The sequence below is a fragment of the Patagioenas fasciata genome, chromosome 2, assembly GCF_037038585.1.
Source record: "Patagioenas fasciata isolate bPatFas1 chromosome 2, bPatFas1.hap1, whole genome shotgun sequence".
In the NCBI taxonomy this organism is placed as follows: domain Eukaryota; kingdom Metazoa; phylum Chordata; class Aves; order Columbiformes; family Columbidae; genus Patagioenas; species Patagioenas fasciata.
The window spans coordinates 34,571,055-34,598,256 of NC_092521.1; the positions used below are offsets into that span (position 1 = coordinate 34,571,055).

At 38.1% G+C, this 27,202-nt stretch overlaps 1 protein-coding gene across 5 annotated transcripts in view; it reads left to right on the forward strand.

The window, feature by feature from the left end:
* Positions 1–27,202, forward strand: part of STAU2 (staufen double-stranded RNA binding protein 2) — a 175,041-nt gene that overhangs the window by 70,062 nt on the left and 77,777 nt on the right. For all 5 annotated transcript variants that reach the window (XM_065830481.2, XM_065830483.2, XM_071804001.1 and 2 more), the window contains exons 9-12: positions 1,132–1,269; positions 4,498–4,629; positions 8,647–8,707; positions 23,599–23,906. In XM_065830481.2, coding sequence (XP_065686553.1) covers positions 1,132–1,269; positions 4,498–4,629; positions 8,647–8,707; positions 23,599–23,906 — 639 coding nt within the window. The remainder of the gene's footprint in view (positions 1–1,131; positions 1,270–4,497; positions 4,630–8,646; positions 8,708–23,598; positions 23,907–27,202) is intronic.

Genomic DNA, 27,202 nt, shown 5'->3' on the forward strand with positions numbered 1-27,202 from the left:
TGTAATATCCCTTTCTGGTCTTTGCCTTCAGTTGCTGATAGTCTCTTTAAGTTCTGAACTGCTTGTTTGTTCTTATCTGAGAGGCTCAAACAAGCATGACTGCTGATCTTTTCTTACCCTGCAAATGGCTTCATGGAAAGGAAACAACTCAATAGCATAAACACAATTCTACATTCAAATGCCATTTACATTTGCAAGTTCATTGTTCGTGTTATGGTATATAAATCTGTCAAATATGGTATATAAATCAGTTAAATATGACTTCAGATAAATTTTTGGGGGTCTTAATTTCTTCTCCTTAAGATCCACAAACAAATATTTTCATAGCTATTTGCTTTGAGAGAGCATTTGGCGTGTAAGTAATAACATATTAAAAGGGTTTCAGAACTAGGTAGTTTGTAAGGACTGTAGTTTTTCACTTGTCTGCGTAATCTTGGACAGACCATTCTCTCAGTCCTTTTCTTTTCCTCCCATCAGATCAGTTCCCCCACTCACCATACATTTTGACAAGTTACCGTGAGGATTATTGTCTGTTAAGCATTTGAAATACTTTGTGGGTGGCTCACAGTATGAAACATTTCTTGCCATTGGAGATACTCCTTTCTAGCTTGACTACCTAGAAGTATTTTGAGAATTAATTCCTACGACACACAAGGAGAGCAAACCTCCTGCAGCTTTAGTCACGTTGTAGGATGGACAGCAGCAGTGCTGAGAAGGAAGGCGGGTGGGCTGAGGGAGGCAGTTTCCTCATTATATAGCATTGTAGCAAGCTATTTTAAGGGGCTTTGGGGGAAGCATCATAGAAACAGGGCAATGAGATATAATTGACTGATGAATCTGCTGATTTTCATCCATCCCCATAGGACTTTCATAGATAAATGAGGGTATTAGTAGTTCACAGATGCTAGATATGCACACTGGCTGCAGCAGTAACAGAAAGTAGGTACATAATTTTTTCCACAGTTTTGAGCTTGAGGATCTTCTGTCTCGTGATCAGAAGATGGGAAGAAATTTACTTCTTATTCTCCCAGAGGAGGTATTAAAGAAGAGGTAACCTTAGTAAATGACTTATCGAAGCAGATAGATGGGTAGATGCTGAAATAACGGTTCTGCCTTTTAAACCTGTTTCAGACTGGACCAGAGTATGGTCAAGGAATGAATCCCATCAGTCGTCTGGCTCAGATCCAGCAGGCCAAAAAGGAGAAGGAACCAGAGTATGTTCTACTGTCAGAGAGAGGAATGCCTCGCCGTCGAGAGTTTGTTATGCAGGTATCATGTGCTGTCATGTTCAAGATAATGCCCTGGTTATGTTATGTGCAAACTCAAGCAAAATGAAGCGGATCCCTCTGTGTTTAGCTCTTCGCTTTGCGGTCGGTTGTACAAGAAGAGTATCAGATCAGTATCAGAAAGCCTGTTTGTACTTTTCTTCTTTCTCTTGGTGAAACAAATGGCAAGTAGGCTATGAGCCTTCTAGACCGTTTTCTTGTAGTCCTTTTGCATTTTTTTATACTCTTCGTTTTATTTCACCTGATGGTTTCCGTCTTTATCCCTAATGGTTCATGACTTATTTACTTTTACTTGTCTTTTTGATTTTTTTTTGCTATTGTTGACCAGAGGATCACAATGCAAACAAGCAATCTGAAATATGGATACAAGTATCTCCATATTACTAAGCATTTTAGTTAAAAAATAATAGTGTTGTAAATATTTTCACATTTTCTGTTTCTTTGTGGCTTTGTTCACATCTGAAATACCACAAAAAAAAAAAAGCCTTCCGTCGCCTATTTTAGCATGTCCAGTTAAAGGCTCTGGACCTAATACAGAAACAGTAGATTGTTAATGTTTGTTTAAATTTAAATTAAGAACATTCACAAAGATTTGATATAACCATGATATTTTGTGAGATAGCACAACAGCAGGTTAAGAAAGATTAGGAACAGGAAAGAATTCTTTTCTCTTGTGTTTTCACTTAGGGGTAATTTTATGCCGGAACAATCCAGAATAGCATACCTGAACATGTTTTGACTTGTTGTCTACAAGCTACACCAAAATGTCACTTCTGATCACAAGCAGAATTTCTGACATAGCAGCACCTCTTTCTCCAGAAAATTAGTTGTGTTTTCACTTGAATCTTTAAGTCCCTTCTTCATGTCAATGAAGATACACTAGCAGTCTTCATTTTCTTGGACATCACTGGTCTTCCTTGATGATTTATTATTTTTCTCTTTGAAGCAGAAGAAGGTATTTGATTCCTTTTGTTGCGGAATCAGATTTATGTGTATAAACTTGTATTTCCAACTTTTTATGCTATATGAATGTATTTGAAAAAGAGTGATCCTATCACGGACCACCCCTTTGCCCTTGCTCACACCCTCCCAGGAATGACCACAATTAGGTGGTTGTGTGAGGGATCAGAAAAGGACTGTGTAATGCAGTCTAGTGTTAGAAAGGTGGGCTGAGAATTCAGTTTTCCAGTGTAATAGTCTGAGTAATGGCAAAATCTTTGGCTTGAATAAAAAAAATCTTAAAAGCAGTGAATACATGCAAGATCCCCTTGTCTAGGAAGATTTGTGAAAGGAAGAGTCAAAGAAATTCCATAAATCCATTGCTTTATTACATATATTTTTAAGCACCATAGCCCCATTTTTACACTATTGTGGTATTTTCACACTAAAATCATACCGCTGGTTCTCCTGTCTTCAGGAAGTCTCAGTGGATTCATTCTGATATGCAAAAAACCTTATCAGAATAAAAAGCCATTGTATAAACTACTTAAACTATGTTTTCATTTAATTTAATTGAATGTGGAAGTAAAATATCCAGAGATAATATGTTCATTTTTATCTGTCACACAAAGAGCCAGTTTAGATGTGATGAAATGGATCCAATTACTTGTCCTGACCACTAGATAAACAGAAGAAAACCTCTGATGACATTAGTTGGTGTTCTGTTCCCAAAGTTAATTTCAGAAAGCTCTTTCTCTTTGTAGTCAGACCTTTAATCCTTGATAGAGGTTATAATAATAGCTAAACCAGTTTTACAGGTCTGAGAAATAGCAGCACATTGATTTATTGTGAGCTATGTTATAAATTATCGTTTTGTCTTGTCCCATTAAAGTCCCTCAATTTTATTGCGTATAAACTTTCAGCAGATTGGCTATGTTCTAATTGCAGTTGTGGAACTGCATAGAAGATAAGGCTTTTATTTCAAGATTATTAATACTTATGTGTTAGGTAGCCGAATCTTTTTGTTTAATTATATGTACTTTGAAAGGATATTCACATTCCTTATCATTTATTTAAAACCTCTTCTTTGTGTGTAGAATTAATAGGTATTCGAGTAAAGGAAAAATGAAACTTTTAGGAAAATATGTGCATAATAATTTGAGGAAAGTGAATAAATCTTGACCAACAGAAATTAGTAAATAACATGTAGTATTTATTTAACAATTGTATACCTGTTTTATACACCTTTTTAAAAGCTGCTTCCAGATTGTTTCAGGTCTTTGTCCTCTAAGGTTTCTTTTATTCAGATCACCTTGGATATTTTGTTATTTTTATTGTATTTTGGTTTCCTTTTTTTAACACACTTTTGAAACCATGTGCTATTTTAAGAGAAAATTTGGCGAACAAAATGACTTAATGGACAGAACGAAATATAGCTGTCAAAGAGCTATGAATATCACATAAGTGAATAGCAATGACAGTGCTAATATCACAAACCACACACAGCTTCAGGAGTTCAGGAAAGGTACCGAGGAATAAGTTGGAGCGTCACTCTTTGTGGATATCCGTTGTCTATAATTTGTCTTTATTTTGAGGTTTTAAATTTCTCCTAGTTTTATGAAAGGCATTTTGTTTGTCAGAAACCCTTTGTGCACTATAGACCACAGGTCCAATGAGGAGCCTTCTTTCCAAAGACTGTTTTGATGAAAGCTTGTCAGGTGTATGTGTGCAAAAGAAAGCAACCCCCGCCCTTGTGTTCCTTGCAGTGTGACAACGGGGGAAGAATGTCAACATGGTTTTCATCTTTCTTTAGAAACCACTCTCATTGAGATCTCCAGGTCACTGTTTGTCTCTCCGTTGTTCTGGATACTGTCCTGACAATGCTGGGGAGCTGCTGTGGGTGACACTTGCACAAGGAAATCCAGATGCTGTAACGCTTGTACATTGAGGCAGAGTGGGGAGCAGGGGTGGGGAGATTTCAGCAGGGAGGGTGAGGTTGGCACAGAAGTAGGTGGAAGAGAGAGACAGCTGTGTGTGCACTGAGGTACAGAATAATGTGGCTCTTTGGTAGGAGTTTGGAGACCTGAAAAATCTGAACGAGCTCGTCTGTGTGAAGTGGTGGTGTAGTCCCCTTCTGCTCTATTCTTACTTTTCCAAGATTGCACCTTCATCAAAAGAACTGACAGCTGTTGGTAGGTCAGCAAGATTAGTACATGCTGATATTAAGGAGTCTTGCATTTATTGTGATTATGATCAATGTTTTCTTTTTAAGGTCAAAGTAGGCAATGAGATTACTACTGGAACAGGCCCCAACAAGAAAATAGCTAAAAGAAATGCAGCAGAAGCAATGTTGCTACAGCTGGGTTACAAAGCCTCTACTCCTCTTCAAGACCAGTCAGAAAAGGTGAGAACATTTTGTTATGATGCCCACATTTTACCCTTCCTTATGTTTCTTAGTTGTATCAGCTAATAACTCAGTAAGAACAGAAGCTTAAACTTGTACACCCCCTGTTTTAGGATGTTACTTGTCAGAGATCAGCCTTTGTTTAGCTGCAGCTCTATAGCTACAGTTAGTAGTTAAGTGCAACCTCTCCTCCTGTAAGAGTAATTAAGAACAGGAATGTAGTTCCAGAGGATAGTGTGTGTGCAAAAGTGTACACGTGATGTGTGTGCGTATTTCTACTTACAAATCAGGATGAACGTGCCTCTTACTTTTATTCCATTTTGGGCATCCATGAGAGGACTGAGAGGAATGATGTTATTAATTTTCATACATGAAGTACTTATAGTAGTCAATGTTTGTCTTGCTGTTGCATATTCACTAAAGCAGTCCAGAAAAGTAATGGCCTTTTCAGGTTTGATGTCTGAGAAAGAAAAAGCATGTCATTTTTTAGTGTGAAAAAGGAATTGCATTTAAAATTTATATGTAATGCAGGTATGTGTTTCCATGTTAGTGATGTGCAGCTTAGCACTCCTTTCTTGAGTTTGCTGATGAAAGGTTTTGTAACCAAAATGGGTGTTAAGTTTTTGCCTTTTGTATCCTGAAAAGGTATTTGATAAAGTATGTGGCTAAGCTGTGAATTTTGAACAGCTTCTGTCTTACACAAAGTCACTGCATATATATATTTTGATCGTGGCTTAAATGTGTGCCATGGCAGCAACAGCTAGCTCAGGTCAACAGAATCTTCTGCTGAGCTTTTCTGGGGACCACGTGATAAATCTGAATAAAGCATATGTCTATATATATATCTTGTGAAACACTCTTTTTCTTAAAAAACCCCACAACTGTATAGGAAGATACCCTGTTCCATACATCCTCTACTCTTAAGCCAGCAGAAGGTAAATGCCATCCTGGTTACCTGGCTCCACCTCCTTCTGTTTCCAGCTCCTCAGAGAGGAGCAGTTCCATGTATGCTGTTGGCACTCACCTTCTCTATGTTCTATACTTTGTATCTTAGCCATAAACAAGTGTGCAATGCTCTAGAGTACTTGGAGCCTAGACGGTGTTCTTAGTAAGAACACACTGTGAAGTCATAGCCATTTTAAAAAATACTTATGACAGAGCCAAAGGGTGATTCATTTTCACCGGAATCCTGAGACTTGACTTGTGTAGGAGATACTTTCTACCAGTTTCAACTTTTTCTTCACGGCCAATTTGGCCAAAGGTTTTTTTGAAAAACAAACCAGAAAAGTCAGCTTTTTTTTTTTTTTTTTCTAATAGGAAATCATAGGTTTTCGTTCTTGGATTTCAGATTGGCTGAAGTATTTTTAGTCAGTAGTTTTCAGAGATAAAGCCTGAAAAAATACAGCCCACAACATAGTTGCTCTGGAGAGCTCTGCACAGTGGAAACTTGTGGTTACGTTGGAATTCTTAAATATAATGAGTGGCTAAAAAGGGGCACTGCTTCTTCATTTCTCTACATTTATTAAACTGTTGCTTACAAGTGCATTGTCTTAAAAAAGCAGATTTAATTGCATACTTGCAGACATAGATATCTTAGAACTGATAGAATACCATATAATGGCCTAATACTCCTCTGAACAGAATGAGCAAACATGATACTATATCCAAAAAATGTAAAGCACTCAAATTTTATGTACTGAGAGTATTCAAGATCATAGAACAATTTTTTATAGCTTTGTTGGGGTTAAGGACATAAAATATCTAGAACATCTGGCTTTATCTTCGGTATATAATAGTCCGAACATATTTAAAGCAGATACACAAGTTAGTTTGGGTAGATGAAAGCATTTTAATTCTCGAACTAAACTGTGCTGGAGAAAAGGGAAGATAGCCCTTAGATCTCTACTGGTGTAAAATTCCTTCCACATAAATTGTACAATAAAAATGTGCCATTAGAAGATACTTGTTTCTCTCCTTAAATCCAAACTTTGGCCCAGTGTAGATAAGCTGACGTATCAAGTTGGTGTCTAAATGGATGACTTTCACTTGTGTTGTTTTGGATGCTTTTAAAAAAGGAAATTTTTCTTTCTCCTGCCCTGCCTTCCCAGAGTAATTTCATCCCCTTACTTTTGCCTACTTTTTTTTCCTTAACTCTGGTGTATAAAATGTGACTGTATTCATTGTTTTAATGAAGACCTAAGAGTGTTAGAAGAGCCATGCATGGTGCTGATGGCCACACAGATAAACAGGGAATTGATGTAATGTAAAAAAAAGTAAAGGCTCTGCTCTTCTCTGAGGTAATTCAGTTCCTGGAAGAATTCAGTAATGGTAGTGCAGAGCCCCACGGAGAGCAATTTGAAAGTGCTCTGGGAGACATTTTGTAGCCATCAGAATTTTAGCCCTATGGATCAGAATGGAGACTTGTAGTGTCTTCATTTTTTCCTGTTTCAGTCTTCTTGCCACTTCTGTTCTCATAGAAGAAAACCAGAGTAGATTGCATTCATGTGAGACAGCAACACTAAGAATAACTTATTGATAGATAAATTCTTGTTAAATTCCACATCATAATCAAGTTTATAAACAGTAAAAAGAGAGAAATGAGGAGAGTTCGAAATGTTCTTCTCGTATTGTAGCACTGTGCTTGTGCTGATTTTCAGATCGTGTTACAGACGCACAGTATGTATTCATGACAAAACCATGCTGTAACACCCAGTGGTAAATACAGACATATTTATAGATTTCATATTGCTTATTCATTTGAAGAACTGTCATCCTCCATATTTTCCTATATAAATATATATCATGTATAAATATCACTTCATAATATGAATAAAAGGAGTTATGTGCAATTAAAGTGCATGGAGACAGGTGACCAGTTTGAGAGCCAACTCCTAATACTCATCACTCCTCGCCACTGAATATCTCCCATTTTTATTGCATGCTGCCTAGGCCATAAGCACATTGGGATGCAGATGATGAAAAAAGGCAGGGAAACAGCCATTAGAATAGCTGCTTTGGCTAGTGTGCTCTCCACTCCTCTTTCCCAAGAAAAAAGTATCATCTAGTAGTCTGCATTACAAGGTGACAGTAATCTAAACAGCCTTAGCGCAACCTCTGAGGTACAGAGGCAGGTTCCAGCCGGATGGTCCTCTTTCACATCTCTTCTATTTCCAATCAGCCCCATCTTCCAGGGCAAGTGATCACAACTTCGTCATGGCACACAGGCTGCTCTGCCAACGGGTTTCCTTTTGCATACAAAATCCCAGTGAAGTCTGAAGAGGATAATTTGTTTCACATTCATTGAGCTGGTTGTCAGTAGCTCCTAGTTCGTGAGGAATCTTCTTGTTTATCTACATTTACACATAAATCTAGAACACTGCAGTGTTATTTACTGCATAGACTTCAGGAATGGCCTTGTTTTGAACTTCTCTATTAATTGCTCCCCTGTTCGGTGACAGAGTAATACTTGGTGTTAAACATAATAATATTAATTTGAAGAAAATTAGCTTCCTCAAAAAAACCTGTATATTAAGAGAATGGAAAATTACAATCTTTCTTTGCTTCCACTTCAGTATCTAAATGGATTCCTAACAAGTAAATATTTTAAACTTACACCCAAAGTACTTTGTAGTGTTTATGCATTCTTTCATAGGCAGATATTAGGATCTTCTTGGTTTAGAATGTAATTTTTCTGTCTGCGTATGTTTTCAGTTGAGGGCTGCTTAAAACACTTGATTTTAAGTCTGATTTGGTAATATATTATGTTGAGCCTAATCCTTGGACAAACATTTATATTTCATTGTTAGACAATAGTTGTTAATGTTTATTCATGAAGGGTGCATTCTTCAAATAACCTATTTTAGACAGAAATTAAAATATGGTAGCAAAGTTTTGTGAGCAGACCTGGCAGTCCCAAGTCATGCTTTTTAGAATCTTTCCACTACATCTATAAACATGAATGTTCTGTTTAAGGAGTAGTTTACTCCTTATTTATTTGTCTTTTTCTACCTGTTCCAGCTTGGAGAAAACAAGAGTTGGAATGGACAGAATGTTGGGTTTCCTGAGCCAACAAATAACAGTAAGTATTGCTCTCTTAAATTGTATTTGTACTTACTTTTCTTTGTAGGATATGGATTATTCAAGACAATTTAAATGCTTTCTGTAAACATTTTAGGGTTTTTATTGCAGTTAGATGAATTAACTCTTGAGTCTTCTCTGTGTGAGTATAGACATGAACGAGTGCAGGAGCATGACGATCTTTATTTACTCATTGGATCATTGAACATTTGGGTTGTATGGGATTTTAGGAAATTAACTAAGCTGCCTGCTCAAAGCAGGGTTGGTACAGAGTTCAGACAAGATCGCCTCTGTCTTTTTCCAGTTTTTCAAAGATGGAGATTCCATAGCTACTCTGGGCACCTTGTTCCAATGCTTAATTATCTTCACATAGATTTTTTTTTTCATGTTATCTGAGTCAGAACATCTCCTCTTTGTTTGTAACTATAATGTCCCGTTCTTCTGCTACATGCCTCAGTAGTGTGCCTGGCTCCATCTTTTTGGTGACCTTTTCTTAGGTATTGGGAGGTTGCTATTACGTCGCCCAAAGTCTACCACTGTCCTCTAAGCCTGACCATCCAAACAGTTTTTCATCATCTAATAATTAATCTACCTGTCTATAGATCACAAAGGTCGGAGGAGACCTTGTTGCTGAAGACTGACTTCCGTTTCGCTGTGATAGGTAATGAATAGGTCAGGCCTTCATGACTTAATAACTAGATTTTTGCTGGATTTGGAATTACTGTTTAGAGTAATCCTCAAGTAAGGATTGTAGTAGAGACACTTGAGTTTGAGAAACACATTGTGTTTCCTTGAAAGGAAGGATTCTACTGGATCAGGGACTTCTTATCACGTGCTTCAGTCTCCATCAGTACTTCTGGATGATTTCTGTTTGCTTTGTCAAAATCTCTAAGGACATGGCCTGTGAAACACCTGCAAATGTTAACACCTTCAAATGTTCGCATATTGGAGTCTGGGACAGCAGAATAAGACCCCAGGCTTTTCTCTCCTGTCCTTGCAGTGTCTTGTAGCAAAGATATTTATAGATGACATCACAACGATCCCCTACACAAATAAGAAAAAACCAATCCTTTTCCCAGGCTTCATCTGGCAGGAAAATTTGGGCAGTCATATGTGTAAATCCAAATCTAGGAGGACACAAAGCCAAAATCGCTCAACAGGAGTCAAGATGAACAAAAATTGTATTTTAAACTTGTACTGACCAAAAGGACTTCTTTTTACACCTGTTTACAGACCTTGTTGCAGCCACCATAGGCCACAGCACAGAAACAGGTTTGCAGTTTGCAATGCTTTTTTAATGCACGAAGGACATTCCTAGGTGCCCTCATTCCCATTCTTCTCATATCCAAGTAAACTGGAAATCAGAAGAGATGTAGCTAATGTGTCAATAGCCATAGAGCATTTATTTCTGATTGTACTGTTCAGAGACCACTGTGCTTAATCCCTTAACTCCTGTTTTTGAGGGTTCCAGTCTAGAGGCAACATGAATGATAATCAGGTGATTAAAGTGTCTCATTTTTGTTTCAGAGGGATTGTGCCAGCCTTTTGCAAAATAGGAAGGATTTGAACCCAAAAAGCCATCAACAGGCATAAATATTTTTTTTTACTTTTTTTTTTAGCTCTTTGCCTTATAAAGGGCTTTTCTGTTCTAGAGTATTTTCTTTAAAATGCACAGCTCAACTGTGATTTCCATATAAAGGTGTAGGAGGAGAATGAATCTGTTACGGTTATGTAGGGGACAGATCAGTCTTTTTTTCACAGATCCTCAGGTAGAAAATTGAGTGAACTGCTTTTGTGTGTTGTATCAGTAACCGGTAAGTTCAGTTGATACATTCCTACTGAATGGCTCTACAAAGAGACCTGTTTTTCAGGACATGACTGAAATCAGGGGATTGTAGCATTTGGAGAAGATCCATGCAGCATCACTTGACATTGTGGCACCAGTTTTCCGCAGGTGTGATTACTAGTTGGAATGCTGTGCCAATATTTGACAGGGGGATGGTTTACCAGTACAAGTTTAGCTGTGAGCACTTTCCCTATTTTTCTTCTGATAAAATATTATCTGGTAGTTTCCCACACAGGGAATGCATAAAAAAATCTGAATAAGAGTGAGTGTTACTAAGAGTTTTCCCTGTGCACTCTCGTTGATCTTCCCCTCAGCCTGAGAGTCAAAGATAACCTCAGAGCTTTGTAGTAAAGGAGAACTGAGGGAATTTGAAGTGTCTTCTTTTGAATGAGAGAAGAGATCACTTGCATGAATGATCTCTCATATACCTGTGAAACACACGTTTTTTTAAGGCAGCTCCAAAAACTTCCAGTATTTTGTATCAAAAATGTCACACCCTTTCTGGTAGGAATATGCTAGTTTATATTTAAGAACAACAGTTATAAGTAGGTTTATCTACTCTTGTAGTGTCAGCAGTTTTATGGGAAATTTTAAAGAGGGCAAATGGAGCAACTTCCTCCCTTCTGTATCTTTGCTTATAAGACAAATGTACAGGTTGAATTTGTTGTGACCCTAAGACTTAACTTTGTGGTCTTGAAAATCTAATGTAGGCCCTGAGGTTGCTGGATCTACCATTTGGCAGCTCTTGTTCACATTTCCAGTAATTTTATTCCAGGAATACAACAGTGTCCTGTTAGAACAACATACTGTGCATCAGTTTCCTTTTCCAGGCAGATGCTCTGTGTGCGTAATGCAGTACATCTTTGTGTGAAACTGTGTGAAACAAAACCAGAATAGTAAAGTGAAGTTGTGTACTTTAGTAGAACAAAAACAAAGATCATGACATGTAGTTCATTTTTGCTGGGAAATACCCTTCACTCAGTATCTTCCTGTGTACTTGCTCATTACATTTATAGTATTCCCTATGAAATACCTTGAAAATTAACTTCTCCTGTTCCCCTCTATCACGTCACATCTGCAGCTATCCTTACAGCAAACTTCCGTCTGTTCTTCCTACTCATTGGCAAAACTTCTTCCTACAAGTTTACTTCTTTACCTTTCATCTTCACTTTACAGTCTTAAAGCTGAAGCAGGAAGCTAATTGTTTTTTGTTTTTGGGGTATCTTAGACAATTTTTCACATATGAAATAACAAGAATATTGGGCGAGTTTTTTCCCTGATCCTCTGGAAGAGACATTGAGACACTGTGTAGACCATAACCATTTGCAGCCCATAGAGGAGGTGTTTACTATCAACAGAATGCTCATTTATCTCTCTGGATTTGACTTAAGCAGTTATCAACAAAAACAAAACATGAAAGATATAAACAATCTTAATGCAAAGTACATTTTCTTGGGAACTTATTTTGGTTTTATATTTCTGGATGGGGTAGTCGCAAACTCATACAGTGTATGTCTTCTAGGAGAAGCTGTAGATCAGCTATGAAGAACAAAAAATACATTAAAAAAAGAAAAAAACAGTGGGTTTATTTATTATAATTCTAACAAGGAAAAAATTGCCCTAACTGGTTCCAGTATAAATTGGGGAATGACCTATTAGAGAGCAGTGTAGGAGAAAGGGACCTGGGAGTCCTGGTGGGCAGCAGGATGACCATGAGCCAGCACTGTGCCCTTGTGGCCAGGAAGGTGTATTGGAAGGGGGGTGGTTAGTAGGTCGAGAGAGGTTCTCCTTCTCCTCTGCCCTGGTGAGACCACATCTGGAATATTGTGTGCTGTTCTGGGCCCCTCAGAGGGAGCTGGGTCTCTTTAGCTTGGAGAAGAGGAGACTGAGGGGTGACCTTATTAATGTTTACAAATATATAAAGGGTGAGTGTCACAAGGATGGAGCCAGGCTCTTCTCGGTGACAACCAACAGTAGGACAAGGTGTAATGGATTCAAGCTGGAACACAAGAGGTTCCACTTAAATTTGAGAAGAAACTTTTTCTCAGTAAGGGTAACAGAACACTGGAGCAGGCTGCCCACAGGGATTGTGGAGTCTCTTGCTCTGGAGACATTCAAAACCCACCTGGACACATTCCTGTGTAACCTCATCTAAGTGTTCCTGCTCTGGCAGGGGGATTGGACTAGATGATCTTTCAAGGTCCCTTCCAATCCCTAACATTCTGTGATTCTGTGTGATTCTATCTGTTTTTATATGTTCCCCACCCTCAGTTTTCCATATTATAGTTTTCTTTCATCTGTTTCCAGCAATTTTGGGAGTCACAAACTATTGAAAAACTAATAATGAAAAAATTAGATTCAGAGCAATCCTACCTCTCTGTAAAGGACAGGCCCTTTGTTTTTCTTGCCTAACATTTTATTACTAGGGATTCATGCATGACTTTACACTCTTTGTTCTTCAGACTACATCTGCTCCTGCTGTTTTTTCACCACCTGAAATCATAATCATTTGTTTGTGACATCACAGTGAGTTACTGTGAAGATGATGAGATTGTCACCAACAGATTGTGATGATTTCAGATGGTAAATGAGCAGCAGGAGCAGATGATCTCCTAAGGAACAAAGATACTTGATCTCATGCAATTGTGCTCAGTAAAAAAAAAAAAAAAGCAATGAGAAAAAAGCAAATAGATATTCAAAAGAGTTTCTTAAATCTGTGATGAGGAAATTTGAGCATTTTTCCATAAAAACATTAATTTTTCTATTTTTAAAATCTACTTACATAGTAAGAGATTAAGAATATACGAAATATAAGAAATATATGAAATTATATGGTGTTACTGTAAGCCCTGACTTTATGTTTGCAGTGAAATTCTTAGATATTTCTTCATCAGTTTTTTTGAGAAAATAAATGCAAAATACATCATGTATTGATGACATTTTGCGTACTAATACATCTTCACTTTGGAGGTAACAAAATTAATGTGAACTTCTGTGCACTTGTGTGAATTGAGTTCTGGCCCTCACTACTTTCATAAAGCCTTTTGTTTTATAGTGCTCTACATGTTTATGTTTCAGTTGGGGATATTGGTGAAGACTTCCAGTAGATAATTTCATTCTCCTGTATTTCCACAAACAGTAACCGAGGTCTGCAGTTTGGGAAGAAAGTTTTTGGTTTACATTTCAGACATTTTTAATTTGAATGTGTATGTGTTATATTTTGCTAAAATATTTATTTCTTTTGGGTCTATTTTGAAGGTGATTTTCAGTGAATTGTTCACCTTTTTGCTCACTAAGTACTGTTGCTTCATTGGACTTCACTTTTGAATTGCTTCCAAACTTACTGAACTTTGTCAATTGTAATACATTCTTGCTAGGGGTTAGGTTGATACGTCACCGAACATTTGTTCAATTACTTGTCATTCTGAATAGAAACCACAGTAAGAGGAGCTGACACCACCACTTATTTGTTGAAACATAGGCCACAGAAGAATAGTTTTCCATCTGTTTGGATTGGGGGCTTTGTTTGTTTGTTTTGTGGGTAGTTTTTTTTTTTAGCAAACATACTGTCAGGGGAAGATTATACCATCACTGTGTGTTTCAGGGAGCCGTTCCATCAGCTGAGACACTTGTGTGTTCTCTGTATGTCTCACAACCTTGCCAAGGATGTCTTACAGCAGTTAGTTGTGTTTAAATAACACCTTGCCTCTATAGCTGCTGAGCTGATGTGCTAATTTAAAAAGAGGAGAAAAAAAATACTAATTTTAAATATTTTTCAGTCTTCTAGCAAGGGTCTGAGAAATCTAGATTTTCTTTCTAACTGAAGATACATGAAGATTAAATTTAGAAGCAGATGAGATTTGTCCAGTTGTGTTTCTCCCCTGACTTATTGAAGCTAGGAAGTCTGTACTGTATTTGGCATTGTTAATACTTAATGTTATATTTTTCAGTTTTATCTAGCGATGAGAATGAGATAATATTTTACCCAGAATAATACCAATTAAATACAACTTGTATATATTTTTGAAATAGTTGAAAAAACTTCTAAAACACCTAATATTAAAAGACACCTAATATTAACAAAACAGGAAAGGGACTGGGGTTATTTTTTCCTTGCTATTTGAGATCTAGTGGTAAGATCCAAATCGGCATTTTTGTAAGTGGAATTTGGGCACAATTCAGGTGTGTAAGACCACAACTGCGATTGGTCCTCCTCCTTTCCCCACGTTTCCCCCTTTCAGATGCTCACTTTGGTGCTTAAAATCCTGGAGGTTTCGTATGTACAGATGTGATGCTTTCTTTGCTGAGTTCGGAGTACAATGTGTATTTCTGAAGTGTGTAGTGTTTTAAACACAAGCCCAGAAAGATGGGAGACTGAGATTTAGTTTCCCTCTTCACCAGGTAAGTGCTGATAGAGTGCAGAGTGATCTGGATAGTGGCAGCCACCTTTTGGAGATGTGCATCTAATATCATTGTGATTTGCAGACAGAAAATAAAAAATCAGATGCTGTCAAAATGCAAGAAATCCACAGGGAAGGAGCGATCTAAAGGAATCATGGCTTTGTAGTCCATCTTTTGATTAAAACCCTTGTGAGTGAAAGTGTGGATGTGCATTCTGGTGTCCCTTGGCTGGTTTCCACATATTATATTCTGCATATTTTAGATACAGGTTAAAAAAAACCCCAGCCTGCTGCCTGGTTCTTGGGTACTGTAGATTGTGCACATGTAAGAAACATACACTTGGGCTGTGAGGGTTGTGGTTTGGGTGCCCTCAGGCTGTGGAGGAGCCTGTCTTAGCTTTCTAGGAGACTTCTTAACCATTAAGCCCTTGATGTATAAAATGTACCAAGAGGGAACAGCCACCATGGTAGTAGATAGCCAGTTATGTGGGTAGAGATAATTTCAGAGAAATTCTTCTTTTGCTTTTCCCCATCCCATAAAATTCCTATATGATCTATGTTTATTCAAGATTGCTAGTCTATTCCTTTGAAAAAACACAACTGCAAGTGAAAGAGCAGCACAGAACTCTTTTTTGATGTTAACTCTCAAATTCAGATTTAATAATGTAATTCTGCAAATTATCTGCATTTGGATTTCTGTCTTCAACCAAGCAAATGGAACAGTATCGCATAATTAACTGCAATACTGTTTTTTCTCTTATCTACTTTCACTTTTCTGAAGTCTTTTCTCTGTTTCCTGTTCCCTTCCCCCCAACCTGGAACCCCCCAAATACCTCACCCGTAGTCTGGGATAATAATGTCGTGAAGAACTGAACTGAGGCTTTATTGCTGTCAGAACCAGGACTTAATTCTCCATTTTCTTCTCCATCCACTTGCCTTTACATCAAACATCGTATCCCTGTGACTTCTACTCCCCCACTGCTTTCTCCTCCTTTGATTTCATCTTCACTCATACTTACTTATAACTATGCTGTGCTTGTTGATGTCCCCCTTGACCATCCTAGCTTCAGCAACCTCTCTGTCCTTGTCTAGTAGACTTGCTTATTCTTTCATCTCTTCTACATATGGGTCATGCCTTTGTTTCCATCATCACAATTCTCATTCCTCTCTTAATCTGTTAATGAGGAGTTTCACCTGCACAGGTCACCTGGTTGCACTTAGGCACTCTCCTACTTGCTTTACCCCCTCCAAAATAATTTTCTTGCAGCTTTTACACGCGCCTTGATCTGCGAGCTCACTAGGTTGATTTACTCCTCCTCCAAATTTGTTGATTCTCTTTACTGATAAGAAAGTACTGTCCTTTCTTCTGCTTCTTTTCAGAACCTGCTTCATCTTAATCTTAGGTTAGCTGGTACACTGATATATTGTTGCAAATTTATGATGCAGAAATTATCATATAAAAAGAATGGTGTAGGTGTTTCGTCTGTCTATTGGAATAGTTAATACAATATCCTGTAGAAAATCCCTGCTGCAAACACTTAAGTCTTATTTTTACCAAAATCTTATGTTCCCAGGCAGGAGTAAAGCTGTGGGAGATTTCAAAGGACTTTCCTCACATGAGTAAAACACCAAATGGTACAGAAATTTATACAATTTAAGTCTCCTGCAATAGTGCAGTTTCCTTTTTGGCTGTACAGAAAGTGTTGCAGTGAAATTAAAGATATCAAGACCTTTGTGAAGAGCTAAATAGCATTGACTTCAGTGTCATGGTTATTTTAAGGTTAGATAAACTGGTATTTTAATCAGTGACATTATGTAACATCAATTTGTTTAAGGTCATGTAGATGAGATCCTTTGTTTGAAGGACGTTGTGTAATGGTGAAACATTTTTTCATGTCTGGATATTGCAGTAGCTAGTGACTTAGAAATACCACAGATAGCTGTGTTAAGTAGGTAATGATTGCATCTTCGTATTTCAAGCCAAGTTTGTCTGTAGACTATTACTGGGAGCATAATGGCCATGCTACTTGCCTATTCAATTGTTTGACTGACGTTTTCTGAGGTACTAAAAGAAAATTTGAAAATATTCTAGTATATAAATGGGCTTTGACTGTGAGTGAAGTATGAAATGATGATTTATTTTGATGAGGATATTTACATTTTTCAGTCTTGTTATTGAAATAGTTATTTGGGTTTATAAATTCCCTATGTTGCTCTTGGTGGATTTGTAATGGGCCATATTCTAGGGCATGTTGAGAACCTGCCAGCTGTGTGGAGCAATTGTTGCATGTGAAAGTCCTCCATGCCTCTTAAGGTTTTGTGCATTTTAACTTGTATAATGATGAAGTCAGCATTAGTTCTGGGTCTAACATTTCCCACTTAATGCTTAACTACAAGGTATTGCCACGTATTTTAAGCAATACAGTATAAGAAGGCTTTATTCAATGTGAATACAGGTAGCATAATCTGAAACAAAGCTTTTGATGATTATCTGTCAAGTATTATATTCAGTTCCAAAAATACCAATTATCTCTTTATGAATAATCTTTTCTTCATGGGTTATTTCAAGTATCAGGGTGTTTAACTTAATTTATGAGCAGGTCATATACAGAATTGTATTACGGTTTACCTTGTATCACTACACATGACATGAAAGACATGACCTTCATTGCTGGTGCCCCAGGTCAGTGGTTGTAGTGCAAGGAACAACATCTGCACTTCAGGGGTATCAGGGGAAGTCATACATTGGCTGATGCTGCTGATGCTTCTGAAGCACCAGCAGGTCCAGCCTGCCTGTAGGACAGGTGAGAGCCCAGGGAGAAAATTGTCATTTTCTGAAACAGAATAAAGTTGTGGTTTAGACCAAGTGTACTGAGTGTCCTTGAACCAGGAGACGTTATTGAGTGACCTTGAAGCAAGAGAAGTTATTGAGTGAAGGCAGAGGAAGAGTATCCCTACAGCATTGATCAAGTAGAAAAGAGAAGAAGTTAGCACTGATATCTATATGCAGATTGACAATGCAAGCCTGATCCTGTAGGTCATCTTTTGGAGTTCAATGATAAAATCAAAATTTCAGCTTCTCATGTTTTCTCATCTGCCTGACAGAAACAGAAAATTGAAAATTAGACACCAGTGGTACCAGTGTAGGCACTAACACATGTGAGTCTGCAGGCAACACTGCCATCACTCACAACTTCTCTTAATTTAGCCCGCTGCTGTGGGGTAACTTGTCACTCACCTTGTATCAATAAATTCAGTTTTGGGGGAGTCTTATTATACTGAGGCTCATTTGGTGATACTATCAGTCGTTCTCCTTCCTCACCTCATTCCCCATGCAGAAACTCCCTCCGATGGTTATTTTCATTTTCTGTGAACTCCATAAGGAGTGAAGGTCCAGACAGTGAAGGACCTTTTTGTAGAAAGGTCCTCCTGACATCCCAGCCAAGGAGACCCTGTAGGGAAAGGGTTTATGATAAAATAATGCCACTCAACAGATTTTTGGACAGTGCCTCTACTACTGCTGCTATGAAAAGAACTGGAATCAAAGCATCGAGATTACACTTCAGGGGGAAGGCTTGAGAAGGACAAGCTGGGCCATTCTGTGTCTTAATCATACATTTGTATGATTTCTAATCATACATTAGACTTGGAGTCTAAACCATTTTGCGGTTGTGTAGTACGTGACAGCAAAAGTAGGCAATAGAAGATCACAAAATTTATCCTTAGGTAACAGGAGGCTTTGGTGTGGGCTTTTCAGAGACTTCAGAAGATTGCGAGAGACTGCTAACAATTACCGCCAGGGATGAATAAGACATGTTTTTCAAATGTTAGTGATTATATTGCATAACTAACCTGTGTATTTTCATAGCACATTTGCCCACAGGTTTAAATAATATAAATGGAAATTATTTTAACATGTTTCATGAATGTACCTCTAAGTTAATGTCTGGCAGAAGGTGCAATGTTGTTGGTCTAAATGATAGTATTATAGTCTTATGACCCCTAATAATTACGATGCCACCTTTGGAGTCTGCTGAAGTTAGTATGGGATAAATACTTAGTGGACACGAAAATCTTTTGTTTGGCTTTCAGCTAAAAAAAAAAAAAAGTATGATAATATTCACCTAGAGATGTACTCCTGCAATGCATAAAGGTGCTAGGGCATAGTATTTCTTTCTCCCATGTTTTTTATTAAAGTGCTTGTCTGAAGACTAATTACGGTAAATTCTGAAGTGTTCTTTTGTTCTTAGACTTACCCGTCTCTTGATGTTATGCTCGTTGTCTTGTGATCACATCTTTACTACTGTAACTAAACTGTTATATCTAAAGTACTCTTCTACAATCCAACAGAGTTGAAGTAAGCAGACAACAGTGACGAATGCTATTTAAAAAATCCTCAATAATATATTAAAAATAGATAATGAATTACAATTAACATATGCTTGCTAGAAGGTTTCAAAGAGACCAAGTTTTAATTGGCTTTTTAAAACAAGTTTGTAAGAAGCTTCATGAAACATGGGCCATGAATATAAAAAGTTAATAGCTTGCAACTATATTAATGTAATGCCTGGAATATTACATTACTTTGTTTCCAGAGATAATCAATGATGGTAATATAATATCTGCCCCTCAGAGCCAATGTATGATTTAAATTAATTATTGCTTATAAAGCACTTTGAAGTCTTAAGCAGAAAGGTGTTGCATAAGTATAAAAGTACTATTATTAATTTAACATCACCATTAAAGTCAGTACTTTAGGAGCATTTGCTATACTCTGCTCAATATCTTTTTATTCATCATATGCTGCATATTAGTTATTTTAACATTTAGAAAGCTTAGTAATCTGGAAGTGTTCCAAACCATTGTTCCAGACAGCAGTTAGATATTTGGGTGGATCATGTAAAAACAGTGAAATGGCTGAGAAAGCATGTAAAATGTTTGTTTTAAGTAATATTACATCAATGGAACAGACATCTGCAGCATTGGACTTGGTTTTAAGCTTCTTTTAACTTTTTTTTTGAGTTAATGTTGTACTATGTTTTTCTAAATATGGTGGGGGGGGGTAGCTGATATTATTTCTAAACAAGTATATTGTTCTACCTTTTGTTCAATTTTCATTTCTGTTTCTCAAATATTTGTAAGAAATTAGATTTACAGTGGGCAGGTGTTTGAAGGTGAAGAGCTGCCACTCACTCTGATCATTACTATTTGGTTTTGGAACCCGACATCAACTATCAATATCTGTATTATCTATTTTAGTTTTAATTCAAGTTATCTGTTTAAACTATATAAAGATACGTGCAGTGATAGGCCTTGGAAGGTAGTCTGAGAAAAAGGGTACAGAATCAGTCTGTCCTGTAGTGATTATGTGCTATAAAATAATGCTGTGTGTTTACACAGTTGTTGTTACCTATAAGGTTATATTCTAAATTGTCCCAACTGGCAAAAATAGCTTTTAGGGACTCCGTGCTCTGTCTTTTCCAGTAGCTTTGTCTTGAATTTGTGCTTAGCTCTGGAGTTCAGCGCGGGGTCCACAGGCTTTGGAGCCAGTTAATACTGAGCAAAATGCCTCTGGCATTACAGTTCAGGGTTCAACCAGGCTCCGCATCCTTGCGAAGGTGGTGGGGAGAGCAATCAGGTGTATTAGACATGGAACAGGTATGTCTTTCTGAAGGGTATAAACTGATGCTCTAACTCTCTGAAAGCAATGTTAATTTAAAAGCCAAATGTGTGAGTAAATTGATTAAAAGATTCACCCGGAAGAAGTTTGCTGAGTCAGCAGTGAGGAAGTTCGATTTTTACCATGTAGCTGAAAATGAGGATATTAATTACAGGTAATATTTTTTGAGTCTTCTCCTTGTGGTAGACATTTTATTTAAAAATACTACTTGTGCTGCTAGGATTAGAGGAATCTTTTCTAGGAAGCTGGAAATTAACTTTCTACCACTCTTAGAATTTACTCTGCATTCTGAGATGAATTTAATATGTACTGCAAATGCATTACACATTGAACCCTTTGATTTCTCTTGGGATTGCTAAATTAGTTAACAAACAGCTTTATCATCCCTAAGATGAAATGCTATATGGCTCAGTTTCACCAGTGTTGTTTTCAGGTATGTGCTAGAAGATTTAAGTATGCTATTAGTATGAAATTACACATTTCAAGCTCATTTTTCAATTCATTAATAATAAGAAAGAGGTTTTCCTCTTATATCAACAAACTGGGTAGTCATGTTTCCAATAAATACTTTATTGTATATGAAAACTTGCAGACATCAGCCTTAATGCTACACATTTCCATGCACAGGAATATCAGCAAAACAAATCAAGTATGGACTCCTGTTTTCAAGCAGGATTAGGGCTGATATATTTTCTAAAAATATATTAAAAATTTGGTGATGTGAACAAATTCTCTCTCATTTACATGTCACTACAAATATTTAGAAGTAATTCACATAAATAAATTTAGATTTTTTTAATGTTTATCCAAACTCCTGTTGATTTTAATGATGACACATACATGCCTTCCTTGTTCAGTAGGAACGTTGTCCAAGGTAGGTAGCGATCTGCAAACTACAGGGTGCCATATATGCACCTAAATAAAACTAAATAAATTCCTCTTCGTTGCAGAGCAGTCAGTCATGTAAGAGTCATTAGCACAGTAATTCAAGGCAATTAAGGGTTATTTAAGCACAGGCTGCTATTGTAATTCAGCAAACACTTTAAGGCAGCACTCGAGGCAATGTGGCTACTGCAAGAAGCCTCTTGCCCTTTTTTTGCCTCCAGCTGCTCGTTCTCATGAGCGTCACTGCGTGGTCCTACAGGTGCTGGTGCTGGCACAACTGATAGAGCAGCTGGAGACTACAAACAGCAGCTGTAGGTGGGAGAGAAAATAACTGTTTCTGGTGGTGATAGTGCTGACATAGTCTCGTTTAAATTATTTGTGAAAAAACAGATGAAATTATTGTATAAGGAGGCAGAAAATTGCAGTGAAATAATGATCGTTCTGTGGTTTTGAAATATAGTAGTAGCTGTTCCTTGTGGCTTGTAGATCTCCAAACCTTACTTGTTCATATTGTGTGTTCTGTTCTAGCCACAGTTTTAAAGTCCAGGTTTTTACCTTCTTAAAAAGAGTGGGAAAAGAGGGACACTTCAGATCTGTTTTGTTTCTAAATAAGTTATAGAATCATTTCAGTTGGAAGAGACCCTCAGGATCATCGAGTCCAACCATAACCTAACTCTAGCGCTAAACCATGTCCCTAAGAGCCTTATCTAAATGTCTTTTAAGCGCCTCCAGGGATGGTGACTCCACCACTTGCCTGGGCAGCCTGTTCCAATGCCTGACAGCCCTCTCTGTGAAAATTTTTTCCCTCATATCCAATCTAAATTTCCCCTGGCACAACTTGAGGCCATTTCCTCTTTGCTGTCACGTGCTACTTGGGAGAAGGGACCAACATCCTCCATGCTACAACCTCCTTTCAGGTGGTTGTAGACAGCGATAAGGTCTCCTCTCAGCCTCTTTTTCTCCAGGCTGAACAGCCCCAGTTCCCTCAGCTGCTCCTCATCAGACTTGTGCTCCAGACCCATCACCAGCTTCCTCACCTTCCTCTGCACTCACTTGAGTACTTCAATGCTCTTATGATGAGGGGCCCAAACTGAGCACAGTATTCAAGGTGGGGCATCACTAGTGCCGAGTACAGTGGCGCAATCACTTCTCTAGTCCTGCTGGCCACACTATTCCTGATCCAAGCCAGGATGCGGTTGGCCTTTTTGGACACCTGGGCACACTGCTGGCTCATGTTCAGCTGGTTGTCAATCAGCACCCCCATATCCCAGATCCCTTTCTGACAGGCAGCTTTCCAGCCACTCTTCCCCGAGCCTGTAGTGCTGCCTGGGGTTGTTATGACCCAAGTGCAGGACCTGGCACTTGGCCTTGTTAAACCTCATACAATTGGCCTCAGCCCATTGATCCAGCCGGTCCAGATCCCTCTGTAGAGCCTTCCTACCCTCAAGCAGATCAACACTCCCACCCAGTTTAGTGTCATCTGCAAACTTACCCAGGGTGCACTCAATCCCCTCATCCAGATCAGTGGTAAAGAGATTAAACAGAACTGGCCCCAGTACTGAGCCCTGGGGAACACCACTTGTGACCGGCTGCCAACTGGATTTGGTTGTGTTCACCACAAGTCTTTGGGCCTGGCCATGCAACCAGTTCTTTATCCATCACAGAGCACACCCATCCAGACCATGAGCTGCCAGCTCCAGGAGAACACTGTGGGATATGCTGTCGAAGGCCTTACTGCAGTCTAAGTACACAACGTCCATAGCCTTTCCTTTATCTACTAGGTGGGTCACCTGGTTTCAGAAGGAGATCAGGTTGGTCAAACAGGACCTGCCTTTCATAAACCCATGCTGACTGGGTCTGAGCATATGGTTCTCTTGTATGTGGCCTGTAATGTTACTCAAGATCATCTGCTCCATGACCTTTCCCGGCACTAAGGTTAGACTTCATTTACTGTTACTGTGGAAAAAAGATACATTTTAGAAATGTTACTTTGTTTTCCAATGAAAAAAAAGTTAGTGAAAAGTGTCTGCACATCAAACCTGTTGTAGAGTAATGAGAATGATCTTTGTTTTTATTTTCAGCACCAAAGGGAATACTCCATCTCTCTCCCGATGTTTATCAAGAGATGGAAGCAAGCCGCAACAAATCAGCTCCTGGTACCACTGTAAGCTATTTGTCATCCAAAGAAATGAGCCAGACTTCTAGCTCTTTCTTCAGCATATCTCCTACAACAAATAGCACAGCTACGATTGCCAGGGAACTTCTCATGAACGGAACATCCCCAACTGCCGAAGCCATAGGTCTAAAAGGAATATCTCCTGCTTCCCCTTGTTCTGCAGTGCAGCCTTCAAAACAGCTGGAGTATTTGGCAAGGATTCAAGGCTTTCAGGTATGGGAGGGGGAAAATGAAGCTCTTCAGCCAGAATCATAGCATTGCCATCAAGGTTTCACTCTTGCCCTCTTGAATGTGGGCATGCATGTAACTTATCTTGTAAAATTAGCTGGTGTCCAAGGCAGTTTCTGGGTCCAGGATATACAACCCTGCACCAATACACATGTCCTTCCTTCACTTTTTTTTCATACCTTCCATTCACCTTACTGCAGGCCATCTTTCTCTCCTTTGTTTGTTCACTTTGTTTATTCTGCTCAAATATTTACAGGCTTAAATTATGCTTTTTGCTTGCACTTCTTTGAGAGTTCTCACCTCTTGACATTAGAAGCTTTACATACTGCTCTGGCCTCGGTTTCTCGCTTCAACTCTGATCCAGAAGGTACTGATGCACCACCTTAATTTTGCGTTTGTCTTCTGGGCCGGGTCGTTAAAGCCATTACTCTGCGTCTCACCCTGCACCTCTTAGTTGTCACCTGTAGAACAACGTTTTGACCAGAAGGTGCAGCCTAGGAGCAGACCTGGTGTCAGAGCAGTGCAGAATGTTTTTGACATCGTAGTCATTACTAGAGAATGTAAGATGAACTGCGCTGGATCAGCGCACGAGTCCTTTAGCACTGGTGACCTGTATCCAGCAGTGGCAAAGACCCAACGTTTTATAGGACAGTGGCAGCCACTGTAGTGCATCCAGTCCTTTCTGCAGTGTGGAAGATGGGGAAAGGAAGCCTCTTCCCAGTCACCATTACATGCAAAATTACACACGTATTTGGATAGTAGCTCATTTTACCATGTTGAGCTGTCGGAGGATAGGACCAGCTATGTAGAAATACTCTTTTTCCTGTCGTAAGTTTTTGGGTTTGGTTGGGTTTTGTTTTGTTTTGTTTTTTCTTTTTCAGAGTTGTGAATTTGTTTCATTTGAAAAGTTGGTTTTGTATGTTCTAGCGTATGTAATTTGATCATGTAACCAAATTCTGGAAATGAGAGGTTTCTGTTAGAATTTCTGCATGCCTGATAATGATTTTTTTCATCAAAGCCCATGTAATTTACAAAGTATGCAGTTGTTGGAAGTGATTTAGAAGAGGCTGCTAGAATTTGAGAAATAGTGTCAGATGTTCTGTTGGCACAAGCAGCACAGTTAAATTACATTTGCGTACATCAGATATCACCAGTTGTGGATTTGACTTAATGCTGTTTCTGTCTGAAATGTACACTTAGCTTTCTTTTTGTCTTGATATTTAAAATGTCATTTTTGATTCATTAGTTTGAATGTCTCTTGATGCAAGAAATAGTAAAAGTCTGTCTCACCATGGTAGAGTTAAGCTGCTAATAGGAATTCAGTTTTTCTGAGTTCCATTTGTTACTTGGCTGCAGTAGAAACAGATGAATTCTGATGAAAAGAAATTCAATCCGTGAAGTTTTCGCTGCTTGCTTTCATCTTGTCAGATTGCTTGTGTCTACTAGTAACACTTTATTTTCATAGAACTGATGCACAATTTATGTTACTGGTTTTATTCCTACTTGCCTACAGTATGTGGTTACTGTAAAATGATTGGTTGTGTTTGTCCTGTTTGGTTTGTTGCTTTTGTTTTGGTTTGGGTTTTTTTTATGCTTTGATTCTGGAAGCTTTTGTAGAAGTTGTTTCTAAACGGTCTTACCTTGAGCCAAAAAATACAATCTGTTTCATCCGTAAAACAGACTACTACTTTTTACTTGGCCCTGACACAGACCAAGAAGTTTGGTAGAGATTCTCGAATACTAACATCTATCCACTGTGTATGTAACTGATGGTTTTACATCATCTTAGCAGGCTTTTTAACACCTCGCTCGAATCAGCCGGGTATTGCTGTGAAACTCTGCCGCTGCAGGGTGGCTGAGCCGAGGTGAACAGAATCTCTGTGGGAAATGGCTCGGTGGCCTGTCAGGTGCATGTCACAGGTCTCTTCACCATTTCAGCCTGGAAAGCTCTTTGTGTCTAAGAGTTTAAAAGCCGATTTCTTTACAGATTAACTTTCTCAGGCATATTTACTAAGCAGAAAACTACTGCATTTGCAAACAGCTAGCTTGTTTCATGTTTCCTGAATGACCCAGAATGATTTTTAAATTTGTTAGCATGTATTTGTATTATGGTCTGAATGATAACCATAGATTTGTCTTTCATTGAAGAACGTATACATTCTGTTCTGTTACAATGTATTTTTGAATTTTTTAAAAAAAATCAATAAATACACATATGATGTTTCATTTGTAAATGTAAAAAAATGTTATTTGCTTATTTGAATGGGGGTTTTGGTCTTCTTTAGCTGCAGGGGATGTCTTTAAAATGTGGTTATTTAATTTCAGTTCTTCTAAACTATTTGTGTATGATCTCAGCCATGTTCTATTGTAAGCCCTTGATATTAAGAGTTATTGGGACCAATGTATGGAAAAGTACTAAAAAATTGCATATTTATGTTTTATGGCTTATTCTAAAGACATTTGTTATTGATAAACAGCAGCTCAGTGTCACTGAAAAACAGGTGTTTAGCTTGGATGCTTTCTAGGCTCAGGCTTCAAATCACCAGTGATAATTAAACATGAATATTTCAAGCAAGCCTTTACAAACTCTGAATAAAGTATTTTTAGTGCTTGCTTCATATTTGTGAATATGATCTACCAGTTAATTGTTTTGCTGACTTTGCCCAGAGATTGTTTAAAGGAAAACTCAGTTTTGGTACAAATTGCTATTTTTAAGTGACTGTGGTATTTTGGCCATTGTTTCATAACTAGATTAGGTAAGTTACAGTTATTTTTGCTGACCATTTAAGTGCAGCTAATTATTCAGAGAGTTTGTTTAAATGGAAAGACTTAGAAAAGCTGTTTACACATGAATAATCTGAGCCTCCGGTTTTTACTGAGGTAGAACACAAGTTGCAGGTAGCCCAGTAGGAAATTGCCCTGGAAGTTTGGTTGAAGCAAAGATCGTAAACTTTAAAAAGCCGTGATTGCATGCCCACAGCCGGTCCCAGTGCGTGGCTGCAGCCGTACTTGGCTTGCTGCATTGGCAAGGACTTGGAGATCTTAACTTTTTCTCCATAGTGGCTACATAATAAAACCTCACACAAGATAGAATTTCTATGTGATGTATTTTTTTTTTATTGCAGTGGTTATGCAATTTATATTTTTTTTCCCTCCACATTTGTATAGTGATTAACTGTTCAATTTTATACATTGATGGATTTAAATGTTGCGTTGTTGGCCATTGCCAAATGTTTCTCATTTCCACAACCAGTAGCATAAGCGTACATTTCTGAGTGATT